A 16203-nucleotide genomic window follows, 5' to 3' on the forward strand; every position below is an offset into this window, starting at 1 on the left:
GTTCCCAACATCCCCTTGCACCATGGGAAAGAAGCTGGGATTTATATTAAGGCTGTGTGAGACTACTGCAGGATTTTAATAAGGGAAGTGCCACGACCACACTTGCAATTGATGGACGTTGTTCTGTACAATAGAGATGGAGGGTGGCACAACAAGAGGCCTGGTGACCAGCTGGGGTTCAAATTCTCAAGGAAAATAGCAAATTCCTGAAATAAAGAAATGGCAGGAGGGTAAAGAAGAGAAGTATTTAAGAATATTTAGGAGACAAATCAACAGACATGATCATGAATCGAAGGAAGGGTAAAAGAGTAACTGAGGAGAAAGATGGTAATATAATTCACACTGATACAGTATTTAAGAAAAGAGCAGGTTGAGAAAGCGGATGATTAGGTCAGTTTGACACAAGTTAAATTTTGAGATATTTAAGGTATATTTAGACAGATATGTCTAGTCAGTGGTTAGATACGAAGCTAAAAAAAAAAAAAAAATTGGAGAATACCAATTATTTAAGGGGCAGAAAGAGGAAGTTCCAGTGAAGGAGACTGAGGAGTGACCAAGAGGGAAGGAAAGGAAAAAGCCCCATTATGCCCAAATTGTTCCCTAATATGTCAATTGTGTTGGATCAAACTCATGTTTTGAAAACAAGTGTTATAGTAGAATTGGATGTATTTGAAAGTATCTGTTAACTAAAGAGTTTTATTACTGGTGTTTAGTGCAACAACAGTAAAAACAAACTGATTTAAGCTTAGTTAGATTTCTTTTATATATGTTCACTGTATCTCATTATGGTGAATGAACGAATACATGCATGTATGCCTGTTCTAGGCTTGAGGTAGATCTATTCATATTTTTTAATTATCTCATTTAGTCTCAGTCCTAAGAAGTGGTTTCAGACTGATTTTATAGATGAGGACTCTAAGACTCAGAGAGTGTAAGGGACTTTCCCAAGGCCACATAGTTAGAGCAGTTGGCAGAGCTGGTATTTGATACCCATTTTTCCTGCCTATAGTCTAGAGCTCCGCATGGTCCCACAGCAGCCTATTAAAGTGGCCAAACAAGTTTTGAGTATAAGTGAATAGAGCTCATTAATCCCTCAACCCCTTGCCTTCATCTACTTTCTCCATCACTCCATGGAAACCTCCGTGTTGACTGGTTTACCAGACACTTGCTTGTCCACATCTTACACTTGCTTGTCCACATCTTATTAACTCCTTTGCAGTATCGCATACTGTCAATGCCACCCTCCTTGAAACTTCCTTTGTCTTCTCTGACACTATGCTCTTGATTTTTCTCTCTTAGGTGCAAGCTAATCCATGAGAAACACTAGGTCAAGGCAAAGAACTGCACCAAGCCGAACTCAGCCCTGTAAGAATACACAAAACACACACAAACACCTAAAACATATACCAGATACCTCAGTTCACCCACACCTACCCATTTCTGGTGTAACAAACTTCTATCTGACTTCAGATAGCAACTTCTGGGAGACCATTTTCTACGAATATTTTTGTGCTTCTGTATGGTCTGGCCTTTCTGAGCAGAGCACTGGCAAATTTGGGTAAAGGATGGTTAAACAACAAACATGTCTTAGAAGTCAGAGATAATGTGATGCTCCAGAAAGATTCAGACTACCCTCCCCTCAAAACCATTTCCTTACACTCTAGGGTACTGAAGCTACCTTATCCTAACCAGAGAAGATTTATTTACCTTCCAAAGTAAAGGTGTCTCTCTCTCTGCAGAGGAGGATGGGCAGATCTGCCAGCAGCCTATAAAAGTCTCATAATGTTGGTGTTCCCCTCCTATGGTGCAATCCCACTGCACGTGCAGGACAGGTAACATCAGGCCCTCACCACATAGTCTCGTGGGGACTGAGGGTTGGGAGGTAGTGCTGAGATGCTCTGTAAGTAACAAACAGTCTGTTCTCTGATCCAGGGGTCTCGAGTTTCCTGTTAGAATATCTCCTGTATATATATCTATATCCTTAACAACCTCCTTCCACCAATTCACAATAATTCACAAGCTGCAACCCTTCTGACACCCACTTATACAAACAAACTAGAGGTGTTTTTCAAGGTCAAATGCCACATCTATTGTAGTACTTACGCATTTCTGAACCATTTAACATGGGTAAAACTATGCTAATCATTTTTATTAGGTTCCTATCTTTTAAAAATGTGTCACGACAAAAGTTTCAGTGATTTTGTGTCATGACAAAATGTACTGGTGATTTTTGTGTTGCATGGTGTTTTTTAAGGAATGCATATATTGTGTTATAACAGAATTGATTCTATAGTCTGCTAAAGCTTTTATTGGTGTAGATTAGAATAAGGATGACAATATATGGAGGCTTAAAAGGAGAATTATGAATTATGTGTGTATTTTTTAATAATAACCCCATCTCTAATTACTTAGGAAAACTGGGAGTTGACCATATTATTATTTCCATTTACCCATAATTTACTTTCATTTATTTTTATTATATTGACTTTCATTTACTTTTATTTCATTTACTTATAAAAAGTGATCAGTAGAGCTGACTTGTGAAGTATATTTTCTCTAATTGTATCAGAATATAATTACTTTCATGGCTATAAAATTTTATAAAAATCCATAAAAAATACCTCACCAGTGGAAATTAAATTGTCCTCCTTGCTGTTATCTTCTGGAATGTCCTCTTTATTGTTATCTTCTGGAATTTCATGCTTCATAAAAGAATGATCAGATGACCTTTTACCTACAGATGACCTTCCATCATTGTCAGTACACTTTCCAACACTGAAGTCACATTTCTTTTGTGGTACTCCACTCTCCACTATCTTTTTCCTGAGAATTTCCTCTTCATAGTTTTTTATGTTTCTGTTTGATGAGTATACAGTCCTAAAAGACAAAATGTAAAATAAATGTCAGTGATTCTTAAAAGCTAGTTTTCCAGCATGCTGCTTTCATAGATAACGGCTATATAGTTTTAAAACCTTTCTAATCTGGACTAACTAGAGGAAAGATCAATCTAAAATAACAGAAAGTTTGAAAAGTAGTCCATAAAAATTTTTAATGTTAAAAAGGAATATATAATGCCAACAAATTATATAACCTAAATGAAAGGGACAATTCCTAGGAAGGATACACACTAACCAAACTTGATTTAAGAAGAAACAGGGTATCTGAATAGACAAATAACAAGAGATTGAATTAGTAATCAAAAACTTCTCACAAAGAAAAACGCAGGACCAGGTGGCTTCACTGTTGAACTCTACCAAATTTAAAGAAGAATTAATGCCAATCCTTCACAAACTTTTCCAAAAGATATAAGACGGAACACTTCCCAATTCATTATGTGAAGCCAGAATTATCCTGACACAAAAGCAGACAAAGACATCACAAGAAGAGAAAACTACAGACTAACATTCCTTACTAATATAGAGAAAAAATCTTCAACAAAATCATAGCAAAGTGAATCCAGCAACATATAAAAAGAATTATACATCATGACCAACTGGGCTTTATTTCAGGAATTCAAGGGCAGTTAAACAGATGAAAATCAATATTATATACCATATGCTATAGCCTGAATGTTTGTGTCCCCTAAAATCATGTTGAAAGCCAATTCCCAATGTGATGATATTAGTAGGTGGGGCCTTTGGGAGATGATTAGGTGGAGTCCTCATGAATGGGATTAGTGCCCTTATTAAAAGCAGCTCCAAAGAGATCCCTCACCTTCTTCCACCATGTGAGGGAACAATGAGAAGTCAGCAGTCTGCAACCTAAAATAGGGCCTTCTCCAGAACCCTACCATGCTGGCACTCTGATCTTGGATTTCCAGCATCCAGAACTATGAGAAATAGATTTCTGTGGTTTATAACTCATCCAGTCTGCAGTGTCTTGTTATAGCAGCCCAAATGGACTAAGACACCATATCAATAGGGCAAAAACTACATGATCATCTTAGTTGATGCAAAAAAAAAAAAAAAGCATTTGACAAAATCCAACACGCTGTCATAATAAAACACTCAGCAAACCAACAATACAGTAGAGGGAAACATCCTCAACCTGATAAAGGAGATCTATGAAAAACTCACAGCTAACATCAGACTTAACGGTAAAAGACTGAAAGCTTTCTTCCTAAGATCAGTAAGGATGTCTGTCTGCTCTTACCACTTCTATTCAACATTTAACTGGAGATTCTAGCCAGGGCAATTAAGCAAGAAAAAGAAATAAGCTGGATTGGAAAGGAATAAGTAAAGCTATCTTCATTTACAAATGGCAAACATGTGTATAGAAAATCCTTGGAAATTCACCCAAAAACTATTTGTTAAACAAGTTCTGCAAGGTTGCAAAGTACAAGATCCATATGCAAAAATCACTAGCAATGAACAATCCAAAATGAAATTAGAAAATAATTCAATTTACAACAGCATCAAGAAAATAAAATACTTAGGAACGTATTTCACAAAAAGTGCAAGACATATCCTGAAAGCTACAAAACAATGCTGAAAGCAATTAAATAAATGGAAACACATTCCAGATGATTTAATATTGTAAAAATGGCAATACTCTCTGAATTAATCTGCAGATTCAGTGCAACAGCTATCAAAATTCAGCTAGTTTTCTGCAGAAATTGACAAGCCAACCCTCAAAGTCAAACAGAAATGCTAGAATAGCCAAAACAATCTTTACACAGAACCAAGTTGGAAGATTCACACTTTCTGAATTCTAAGCTTCCTACAAAGCTATAGCCATCAATACTGTGTGGTACTGGTATAAGGATAGACACATAGATCAGTGGAATAGAATTGAATGTCTAGAATATAGATTTATAGGCAACTGATTTTCAACAGGGGTGTTGTGATATTGTGATTTATAATATGAACTATATATTTGGTCTTTGTCCACTATTCCCAGCACGTAGCTTCTAAAACCCTTCTAATTTCCTATGTAAAAACCACAGAACATCTTTTATTATAGTACTTAAGTTTTGTTCCCAGGTCCTGAAATAGCTCCAGAAGGATAAAGGTGAAATGAATGTCTTTTGTTATTCATAGCAAAGCCCCTTTCAACCACACCAGAGTTTACATTAGTGAAGTTGGTGACTTTTTGAAAGCTCCTAAAAATAGGGGCTGGTTGCCTGGAGAACCAACCAAGGGCTTTGAAGGTTGGAACTTTCAGCTCTCCCCTCCACCTCTGGAGAGGGGAGAGGTTGAATTAATCACCAACAGTCAATGATTTAAACAATCATGCCTATGTAATGAACCCTGCATGAAAACCCTAAAGGATGGGTTTCAGTGAGCCTCTGGGTTGGTGGACACATGGAGGTGCTGGGAGAGTAGTGAACCCAGAGAGGGCTTGGAAGCTCCTTCCCACATCCCTTGCCCTACGCATCACTTCTATCTGGCTGTTCCTGAATTTTTTCCTTTTATAATAAACCAGTAATATGGTAAGTAAAAAGTTTTCCTAAGTCCTGTGAGCTGCTCTAGCAGATTAACTGAACCTGAGGAAGGGGTCATAGGAATCTACATTTATAGCCAGTTGATCAGAAGCACAGGCAACAACCTGAGGCACAGGTAGCAATCTCCAGGTAAATAGTGTCAGAACTGAGTTAAATCTGTAGGACACCCAGCTGGCATCTGGAGAACCTCAGAATTGCTTGGTGTGGGGAAAAACTCCTGCGAATTTGGTGACCACAAGTGTCAGAAGTAAAGTACTCAATGAGCAGAGTATTAAGAGTAAAGGAGACACACAGGAGGGTGTTTTTCCTTTACAGGTATTCAGACAATCCAATGGGAAAAGAAAAGTCTCTTCAAAAAACAGTGCTGGGGAGGCTTCTCTGGTGGCGCAGTGGTTGAGAGTCCGCCTGGCGATGCGGGGGACACGGGTTCGTGCTTCGGTCTGGGAGGATCCCACGTGCTGCGGAGCGGCTGAGCCCGTGAGCCATGGCCGCTGGGCCTGCACGTCCGGAGCCTGTGCTCCGCAACAGGAGAGGCCACAGCAGTGAGGCCCGCGTACCGCAAAAAACAAAACAACAAAAACAAAACAAAACAGTGCTGGGCCTCTCACCTTCTGAGACGGCCCACACTCTGTCTGTGGAGTGTGTTCCTCCCAGGGCCACTCTCGCCTTTTGAGACAGACCACATTCTGTATATGGAATGTATCTGTGTATCTCTCTAAATAAATCCACTTCTTACCTATACAAAAAAAAAAAAAAAAAGTGGTACTGGGACAACTAGATATCCAAATGTGAAAGAACAATGTTGGACCCTAGCCTCACACTATATACAAAAATTAACTCAAAATAGGTCAAAGCTCTAAATGTAAGAACTAAAAAGGTAGACACAGGATAAGTAATTGTGACCTTGGATTAGGCAATGGTTTCTTAGATATGACACTAAAAGCACAAGTTATAGAAGAAAAAATAAAATGAAAGTCAGAGAGATTAAAAACTTTTGTGTTTTCAAGGATACCATCAAGAAAGTTAAAAGACAACCCACAAAATGGGAGAAATGTTTGCAAATCATATATCTGATAAGAGACTCATATCTAGAATATATAAAGAATTTCCAGGGGCTTCCCTGGTGGCACAGTGGTTGAGAATCTGTCTGCCAATGCAGGGGACACGGGTTCAAGCCTTGGTTTGAGAAGATCCCACATGCTGCGGAGCAACTAGGCCTGAGAGCCACAACTACTGAGCCTGTGTGTCTGTAGCCTGTGCTCCGCAACAAGAGAGGCTGCAACAGTGAGAGGGCCACGCACCGCGATGAAGAGTGGCCCCCGCTCGCTGCAATTAGAGAAAGCCCTCGCACAGAAACGAAAACCCAACACACCCAAAAGTAAATAAATAAATTTATTTAAAAAAAAAAAAAAGAATTTACAAAACTCAATAGTGTAAAGACAAATGACCCTATTTCAAACTGGGCAAAGAATGCGAACAGATAGTTCTTCAAAGAAGATATACAAACAACCAATATGCACATGAAAAGATATTCGACATCACTGTCCATCAGAAGAATGCAAATCAAAACCACAATGAGTTACTGCTTCACATCCACTAGGGTACCTATAATCAAAAAGACATAATAACAAGTGTTGTCAAGAACACAGAGAAACTGGAATCCTCATACATGCTGGTAGGAATGTAAAATGGTGTAGCCAGTTTGGAAGAGTCTGGCAGTTCCTCAAAACGTTTAACATATGACCCAGCAATTCGACTCCTAGGTACATATAACACAAGAGAACTGAAAGCATATGTTCACACAAAAACTTGTACATGAATGTTTGTAGTAGAATTATTTATAACAGCCAGAAAGTCAGAACAACTGAAATGTATATCAACTGATGAATGCATAAACACAATTTATATCCATATGTACAGAACAGAGTTAACACAGGTGGGACTGGTATCTTTTGAAAGACTTGATTGTAAGAGGTGTCCTTGGCTGGTATCTGGGAACATTATTTCAACGGTGTTCCTAGCATTCTCTAAATGACAAGGGTGGCTCAGCTGTTTTTAGCTTGTGTATTGTTTATACAAATAATATGGTTTATGCTGAACACATGCTTTCCTTCTAGGAGTCTGGAATATGGGTACACATCAGGCAGGAGACCAACTCCCGGTAAAAACTCTGGGCATTGAACCTGTAATGAGCCCCCCTGGTTGGCAACATTACAGAGTTGCTGTCATAACTCATTGTAAGAAAATTAAACATGGTCTGTGTGGCTCCACTGGGAGAGGACCCTTGGAAGCTTGTGTCTTGTTTCCCGTGGATTTCACCCCATGTACCTTTTCCCTTTGTTTCCTTTGTAATAAATCAGAGGCTAGAGTATAACTATATGCCGAGTCTTATGAGTCCTCCTAGTGAATCATCAAACCTGGGAATGGTCTTGGCAACCCTTGATCCATCACACAATGAAATATTCAGCCATAAAAAGGAACAAAGTATTGATAAACAACACAACATGGATGAACCTTGAAAACATCACACCCAGTTTAAAAACCCACACATAAAAGGCCATATACTATAAAAATCCATTTACATGAAATGCCTGGAATAGGCAAAACCATAATGATAGAAAGTAGATTATTGGTTGCCAGGAAGTGGGGGGAGGAGAGAGTGGAAAGTGACTGCTAATGGGTATGGCAGTTGCAATTACCAAGAATTAAGTTATTAGAGAAACTGACAATAGTCAATTTCTTTGAGGAATGAAGAGGACTGACCTGGAGGGGTCTATGGATGACTGACCAGTGGTACAGATTGGTAAGATGAGATTCAAAGATAGGGGGTTTAGGAAGAAGGGAGGGAGAAAGGTCTAGAGGCAGTAATGAAGTTCACAAGTGTTTTAAAATGTACCTGGGGGGAGTTCCCTGGTGGCCTACTGGTTAGGATTCTGGGCTTTCACTGCTGTGGCCTAGGTTCAATCCCTGGTACTAAGATCCTGCAAGCCCACGTGGCAACAAAAAAAAAGTTACCTGGGAATTTAGGTTTATTCAGGTATGGTGAGGCCAACTGATCAGGAGATGATTACCAGTGAATAGATAGTTTACAACTTACAGTTCACAAGAGGAATGGGGAATACCACGCCAGGTAGGGCCACATGGGGAAGCAACAGGGTCTATTTAGAGACATAACAGGGAGGGCAAAGCATAGGCAAAAGTGGTTTTTGTGGGAAGGAATGGGTGAGGCAAGGTAAGCAGCTGACCAAGTTTAGGATTAAATAGTTTGAGTAATTTGGGGGAGAGGGGCTCTGGGCTATAAGGGTGGTCTTTAGTTGTCTGGTACCTGACTCTGGGATGATTAGGGAAGGAGAGTGTTGCCTTCTAGAGTATAAGAAACAGACAGAAGAGGTGGGTGTAGGAATGGCTTCAGGATTACTTGGTTTGCATATCAAAGTCATGCTCAGGGAATTAGCTAACTCTGGAACGGGCAGTCTCTCCCCAGTTAGTGAGGCCCCAGATGCCAAGTTACATATATATATAGTTAATATTACAAGACACCTATTCCACCCACTTCAGCCCTACTAGAGCAAGGGATGTGGGAGAGAAAATAGCCACCACCTGAGAAAGCTGTAGGGGAAACGGAATCTTTTATACTGTGCTGCTGTTCTATGTGTTTACTTGATTGACATTTTATACTAGCATTTCCCAGTTATTGATGTTAAATTGAAAATTTAAAGGTCTTCCCTTTTTTCCTTCCTTTACACACACACGTACACGCACACACACACAAACATGCACACACAACTATAATGTGGTAAATCTTAGGAAATCAAAGATTTTTATTGAATTTTAATCATGAGGTCATAAAGCAGGAACTACTTTCCAGTGCCAATCATTTGAGCCATATCTGAAGACACGGTACATAAAAAATTTCTTCAAAGACTGTACTTACTATGCTAACTTAAGTGCATAGCAAAGGACCCTACAATAAGTAGCAATATGACAGTATACTTCAAAATCTTTATTGGTTATTTAAAGAGAAGGATGTGTGTTGAAGATACTTATAAGGACTGCATTTCATACAATAAAAATTTAAAAATCTGTTATCAGAATTTTTACTAAAAAATGTTATCTCAATACTCCACATTATAATCCTCTCCTTATGCTTTATATTAACATAGAGAAATTTCAATACAATCTGCCTTTTAAAAAAGGGGGAGGTATATCACAAGCACTTTCTATACGCAAGACACTGATGAGATACCACTGGGAATGCTCACATCGATGAGATGATCTAATCTCAAGGAGCTTCCTTAACCACAGACATATTTCACTAACCTAACACAAAACAGAATGTGATTAAGTGCTTAAAACAGAGGATTGTGAAGTGCTAGGAAGCACAAAGCCATTTACTCCAACGTCCTTGTTCTAAATATGAGAAAATTAAGGCTCAAAGAAATCATAAAACAAGGTAATGCACAGCCAGAAGGCATATCTCTGTCTTGTTGCCAAGTCCAGTGCTTCCTCCACTCTACCATACTGTCTCTCATTCAATCTTTTTTTCTAACCCTTTTAAAGACAACAAATAAAGGATAACATTAATGTAATTTCTCTTTCTCTAATATATAAAAATTTGACTTTTCCCAAGCATCTTTTTCTAAACATACACTCAATAGCTGGAGAAATGTGTAATATCAAAGGGCTACTACTATGAATAATACTTACAATGTATTCAGTGCTTACTATATCTCAGGTCACTGAGCTAAGTGCTTCACAAGCATCTAATTTAACCCTCACAACAACGCTATGAGGTAGGTATTATGTCCATTTTTCAGGTGAGGAAACAAATGTAAGTGATCAGTCCAAGTTCACTCAGTTAGAAATGGTAGACCTGGCTTGACCACAGAGCCTACTCTACAACAAAGCCACTATACCACCTACTAGAAAAACAAAAGTGTGTATTTTAAAATTATGGCTGGAACTCAGTGATGAACCTATTATGAACTATACTGGAAAATGATAATGATTTTCTAAATTGCACTTAAAGTATTTGTTTAAATTATAGTATGTCATACTGTTCTTACAAACAGAGGAAGCCAAGGATACCCATTTTTCTGTTTATGCTTATTGGAGCTTCATATAAGAAACTCTGAAATAATAAAAACAGATCATTCAAGCAACTGTCAGAGCATGAAATGAAGAAAAATACACCAAATCACACACATATACTTAAGTTTAATTATCCAAAAAGAATTTTCAACATTAAAGTCAACATGATTTTGATTATAGGCAAATAGTATGTCAGCAAATAACTAAAAGACTAGCATCTAAAAAATACCTAGGATTCAGGACATAAAAACACAAAAATCCAACTCTGATTTCTCATAAAAGTTAAAATGATAATTGGCACTGGCATTAAGGACAGACATACAGACCAATGGAAAAGAATTTAGAGACCGGAAATAAACCCTAACGTTTATGTGTGTATTAGTCTGCTTGGGCTGCCACAACAAAAATCATAGACTGGTGGCTTAAACAACAGAATTTTATTTCTTACAGTTCTGGAGGCTGGACGTCAAGATCAGATGCCACCATGGTGGGGTTCTGGTGAGAACTCTCTTCGTGGCTTGCAGTCAGTCACCTTCTCACTGTACCCTCACATGGCAGAGAAAGAGAGAGAACGAGCTCTCTGGTGTCTCTTCTTATAAGGGCACTATTCCTATCATGAGGTCCCATCTAAAGCTAATTTACTTCCCAAAGGCACAATCTCCAAATACCATCACATTAGGGAGTAGAGCTTCAACATACGAATTTTCAAGGGAAACGATTCAGTCCATAGCAATGGACAACTGATTTTCAACAAGGCTGTACAGACAATCCAATGGAGAAAGAATAGTCTCTCCAAAAATAGTACTGGGACAACTAGATATTCACACACAAAAGAATAAAGTTTGTCCCCTTCCTTACATTACACACAAAAACTAACTCAAAATGGATCACAGACCTAAATGTAAGAGTTAAAAGCATAAACCCAAAATATTCATAGAAGAAAGTATAAGAATAACTCTTTGTGACCCTAGAATAGGCAATGGTTTCTTATCTACAATAGCAGGAGTACAAGTGACAAAAGAAAATTAGATAAACTAGGCTACATTAAAAAATCTAAAACTTTTGTGTTATAAATGACACCATCAAGAATGTGAAGACAACCCACTGATTGGGAGAAAGTGTTTGCAGATCATATATCTGATAAGAGCCTAATATCCAGAATCCATAAAGATCTCCTATAACTCAATGATATAAAGACAAATAATCCAATTGAAAAATGGACAAAGGATGTGAATAGACAGTTCTCTAAAGCAGATATATTTCTCCTCTCTCAGGATCAATCTCAAGCAGAAATTAGCCTCTCCTAATACTAAGCCTCAAAGACTCTAATACTAATACTTAGCCTCTACTAACACTAATTACTAAGATAATATGGAATTTAAGTTAGAAGGTTATAAAATAGATATGAAAATACATGAAATAAAAACAGACACATATGTTTAAAAAATAGGCAATTACATACTAGAAAAAAAGATGAAGAAAGCACTTACTGTAAAAATATTCTAAATTCTGAAGCTTCAAAGTTCTCCACAGCAACAGGTTCATGATTTGTTAAGTTATTTGTATGTCCAACAGTATGAAAATAGAAATCAGGAACCCTTGCTAAAAGGACTGCTTTGTGTGCTTTGAACAAAGTACAACCTATTGAGAAAGTAACATCTGTATGGACTTCTTCTCTTAGAAGCCTATAAGGAATAAAAAGGAACCATAGTTTAATTAGTTAATTAATTAAACTAATTAATTATACACAGTTAATATATAATATGCCCATTTTTATAAAATAAGCTTTAAAAATAACACATAGGGCTTCCCTGGTGGCGCAGTGGTTGAGAGTCCGCCTGCCGATGCAGGGAACACGGGTTCGTGCCCCGGTCCAGGAAGATCCCACATGCCGCGGAGCGGCTGGGCCCGTGAGCCATGGCCGCTGAGCCTGCGCGTCCGCAGCCTGTGCTCCGCAACGGGAGAGGCCACAACAGTGAGAGGCCCGCGTACCGAAAAAAATTTAAAAAAAAACACATAAACTAAAAATACAGAGATAACAAAATTAAGTTAGTACGAAAATGAGTTTATTCTCAGTTCATCCAAAGAACATTGTCTAATATTGGTTTAGAAGGCAATTTTCTAAAATTTATAATGAAAACAAAGGTAATTACACTAAAAGAGTAAGACTATTTTTTCAAAAAATATCTTTTCCTTTTAATTCCTTCTACCAATAAAATTTATCTTCTGCTACTTATGTTGATTTTCCTTTATAATGTATGTACTTTAGATTTATTTTGGAAAGAGAACACAAAGTAATGTGATTGTTGACTATTGAATCAATTTTTTAAAATCTTACTAAAACTGAAGCAAAAAAAGTAAACAGTCAACACCACCAGCAAACCACACGCAATAACAGACAATCCAGTCTAGAAACTGGTACGCTGTACTTTGACTACTGTTAAATACCAAGTCTGAAATGCAGGCTTGGCTATCAAGAATGTGACATTTAAGCCCTTTTCCATTGCCCACCCCACAAAATATAGAACTATGCTCTAATCTATTATTAAAACGATGGACTCAAGGAAAGCCCATTCAAATCCCTTTACTAATGTTAGGACATAGTTATGGTAAAGCTCACATGTAAGGTGATAGAAGAACAGAAATCAGCATCATAATAGAAACTGTCACAATGTTTTTTCTGTGTGGTAACTATATATTTCTGCTCTGTAAATGTTAAATAGTACTTCATATAGTATAACATTATCATCAGTAAGTTATATATTCTCAGAGGACTTCTGTATTGCAGGATATAACTAGCAATCACACTAGTACACTACAGGAGGTCCAAGTATGGATAAAGATATCCATTACAGTGAAAGCTTAGAATGTTGCCACTGACACTCACTCCCCCAAGATCCAGTTACTGGCTCCTTCCTCTGATCCCTCCGTACATACCTCTATCACAGCACTTGTCACTGTATCATTATTATTTTTATAATAATAAAATTATATTATTTTAATATAACTAAAATATATTATATTCAGACAATGAACTCTCCAAAGGCAAAAACTGTACCTTCATTAGACAGCAAGAGCTCAATATCTGCTTTTTTGGATTTGGCTGTATTTTACCCTAAACAAAACAAATGCTTCAGAGCACAAAGCTTTCAGAACCTTGGAAACAATGAGCGAATAGATGCATTTTAGTCAATATTTTAATCAGTAAGTTATTTCATAAGCGATTGTTAAAGTTATACAAGAATGTATTGGTCTCCCAAACATTAATAAAAACTCAAATTGTACAAATACAAATACACCATTTATTCCTCCTTCCCACCCACCTTCTACCCATCCCCCACTTCTCCCCAAGTGAATAAACAAGCATTGCAGCTGGTAGCCATACAACTGTCACTAGGGAATCTGCCTTGTTCATAATAGATGCTCATGAGTATTCGTCAAATAAAAAAAAAGTTAATGTTTTAAAAAATGTTAATGTGAAAATACAGTGCTTTTTATTTTATAAAACTACCTGTATCAGTTATAAGCATATCTTGTTATCTGTTACAAGTAACAATATCTGACTCAGACCTGCTTAAACATTAAGGAGGGTTTTATTGGCTCATCTCATAATAAACTCTAGAGGAAGGATAGGCTGGAGCAAAGGCTCAGTGGTGTCAAGGCCCAGCTTCTTTCCATCTTATTTCTCTGTCACCTAGTGTATTCACCTATCTAAAGCATTTTAGACTACTGATTAAACCCAATTCTCACTAAAAATTTACTGAGCATGTACCATGTACGAAGCACTGGGGACATAAAGGGGACTAAAGCATAGTATCTGCCCTCAAGGAGTTTGTAGAAGAGTATGGCTGGGTGAGTATATGAGATTTTTTAGTTGTTTAAAAAAAAAACACACACACAAAAACACTTTTGCTTGTAACAGGAACTTGAGACTTCAGGATCCTATCCTTTCATTGCTGCTAGGATGAGGATAAATTGTTCACCTACTATACTTATGACCTCATTTTCTTTATATAAATTAGATGTATTATCTTCTTTAAATTCATGACACTTCAAGGCTCACAATACAGCCAGAAGAATAGAGCCACTGAAGAGGAGTACCACATCCTTAGAGATTCATCCTAGAAACAGAACAACTTCACTCTCATTTTTTTTTAATGTTGTACATCAATTCCCCCAGTGGTGGAGACAAGGCAGAATCTCTCATAGACAGGCCCAAATTAAAAGGAAATTTTTTTGCTTTATAAAGTTCAGTTTATAAATGGTGGAGCCTTAAGTGTGGGCAACAGTAAGCACTTTTTAAATGTAGAGTGCTGCACAACTGTTATTAATAGTAATTATGTTTACACTAGTTCAATAGTTCTCAAAGTGTGACCCAGGCCAGCAGCATCACCTGGGACCTTGCTAGAAATGCAAAAATCTCACGCCCCATCCCAGACCAACTATATCAGAATTAAGGTCTGGGTCTCAGTAAATCTAAGCTCTCCAGGTGATTCTGATGCACACTAAAGTTCAAGAATCAATGTTTTGGTGGAAATGGTAACTAGCTAGGGAATATTTCTAAGCTTCATTTTCTTTATTAACTGAGATGACGTTCCTGGATTCACTATAGCCTGAGTTAAGCTTCACAACAACTCTCCATTTGCTAGAGTCCTCATGGGAACTGGGAATTGCTGGGAGTTGCTGCGGGCTGTAGAGTATTCTAGGAGGAGAGGGGAAGCCAGGTTGTGATCAGGTAGTATTTCTACGAAAGCATTTGTGCTAAATCGTTTAAAGAGCGCTCAAAAGAGACCTCCAGCGCTCCAGTAATCTGATCCATTTTTACTCATTCTAAATAGATACTCAAAAAATTAAAAAAAATATATAAAATAAATATAAAAAATAAATATAAAAATATATATATCTAATTGTATCATTGTTCTTAGAATTGTTTGAGCTTATAAAAAGTTGTGTAAGTTTCAGGACCACGAAACCTGTATCCACCCCGACATTAGTGAGTCTTTCAAGACTTAAGCCTACCCGTGTTAGAGTATTTTGGCATAAACTGGTGCTGCACAGAACTATGACGGTAATTTTGGTTTTCTTCTTGAATCTGGTACGTGGTCTCCGAGGTGCTCTGGATTGGTTATAAGGGCGAAAGAATCCTCTTTGTAGTGAGGACACCAGTGAGCGTCCTGCAGTGGCCTGAGGTGAGGCGGACAAAGCAGGGAGGGATGGAGAAACCGAGGAGCCACAGTTTCTGGTACGGAGGTGGGCGCCTTAAGAACTGAAGCAGCCTGAGTTCCCGCCTCCTCCTACCTGAGCAGATCCTGGCTGAGCTGCTCCGACACCATCGCCTTCAGCCGGCGCCGCTCACTGGGCCCCTTCCTTTGCAAGCCCTTACTGGAAACTCCAGGGGACTCCAGAAGTACCACGGAGGCCACGCTATCCTCCCCACGGCGGGCCATGTTCCACAAAGGTACGGCGGCGCCCCGCAGGCCCAGTACACGGTCTCACTTCCCCGCCTCTGGAAGAAACGGGCGTTTCATACCGAAAGCTCTGCTCCTACCCGAATCCGCCCCCTAAAGGAAAATGCTGACGCCTCTCGTCTCTTTGTTGACGGTCCCTTATGGCTGCCGAACCTCAGTCACGGAGAATCTCGGAGACCCGAACAGCGCCGGCACGTGACC

General features: G+C 38.4%; 1 protein-coding gene across 2 annotated transcripts in view; it reads right to left on the bottom strand.

Moving 5' to 3' along the window:
- Window positions 1-15982, bottom strand: part of BTBD8 (BTB domain containing 8) — a 92739-nt gene extending 76757 nt beyond the window's left edge. The window contains exons 1-3 of one of the 2 annotated variants that reach the window (XM_019920087.3): window positions 15833-15982; window positions 12025-12219; window positions 2627-2877 (exon numbers count right to left, since the gene is read on the bottom strand). In XM_019920087.3, coding sequence (XP_019775646.2) covers window positions 2627-2877; window positions 12025-12219; window positions 15833-15981 — 595 coding nt within the window. In that variant the 5' untranslated portion in view covers window position 15982. The remainder of the gene's footprint in view (window positions 1-2626; window positions 2878-12024; window positions 12220-15832) is intronic. The other variant, XM_073811140.1, reaches the window with a different exon arrangement.
- Between the last annotated feature and the right edge of the window lie 221 nt (window positions 15983-16203).

The sequence above is a fragment of the Tursiops truncatus genome, chromosome 1 (assembly GCF_011762595.2).
Source record: "Tursiops truncatus isolate mTurTru1 chromosome 1, mTurTru1.mat.Y, whole genome shotgun sequence".
NCBI lineage: Eukaryota > Metazoa > Chordata > Mammalia > Artiodactyla > Delphinidae > Tursiops > Tursiops truncatus.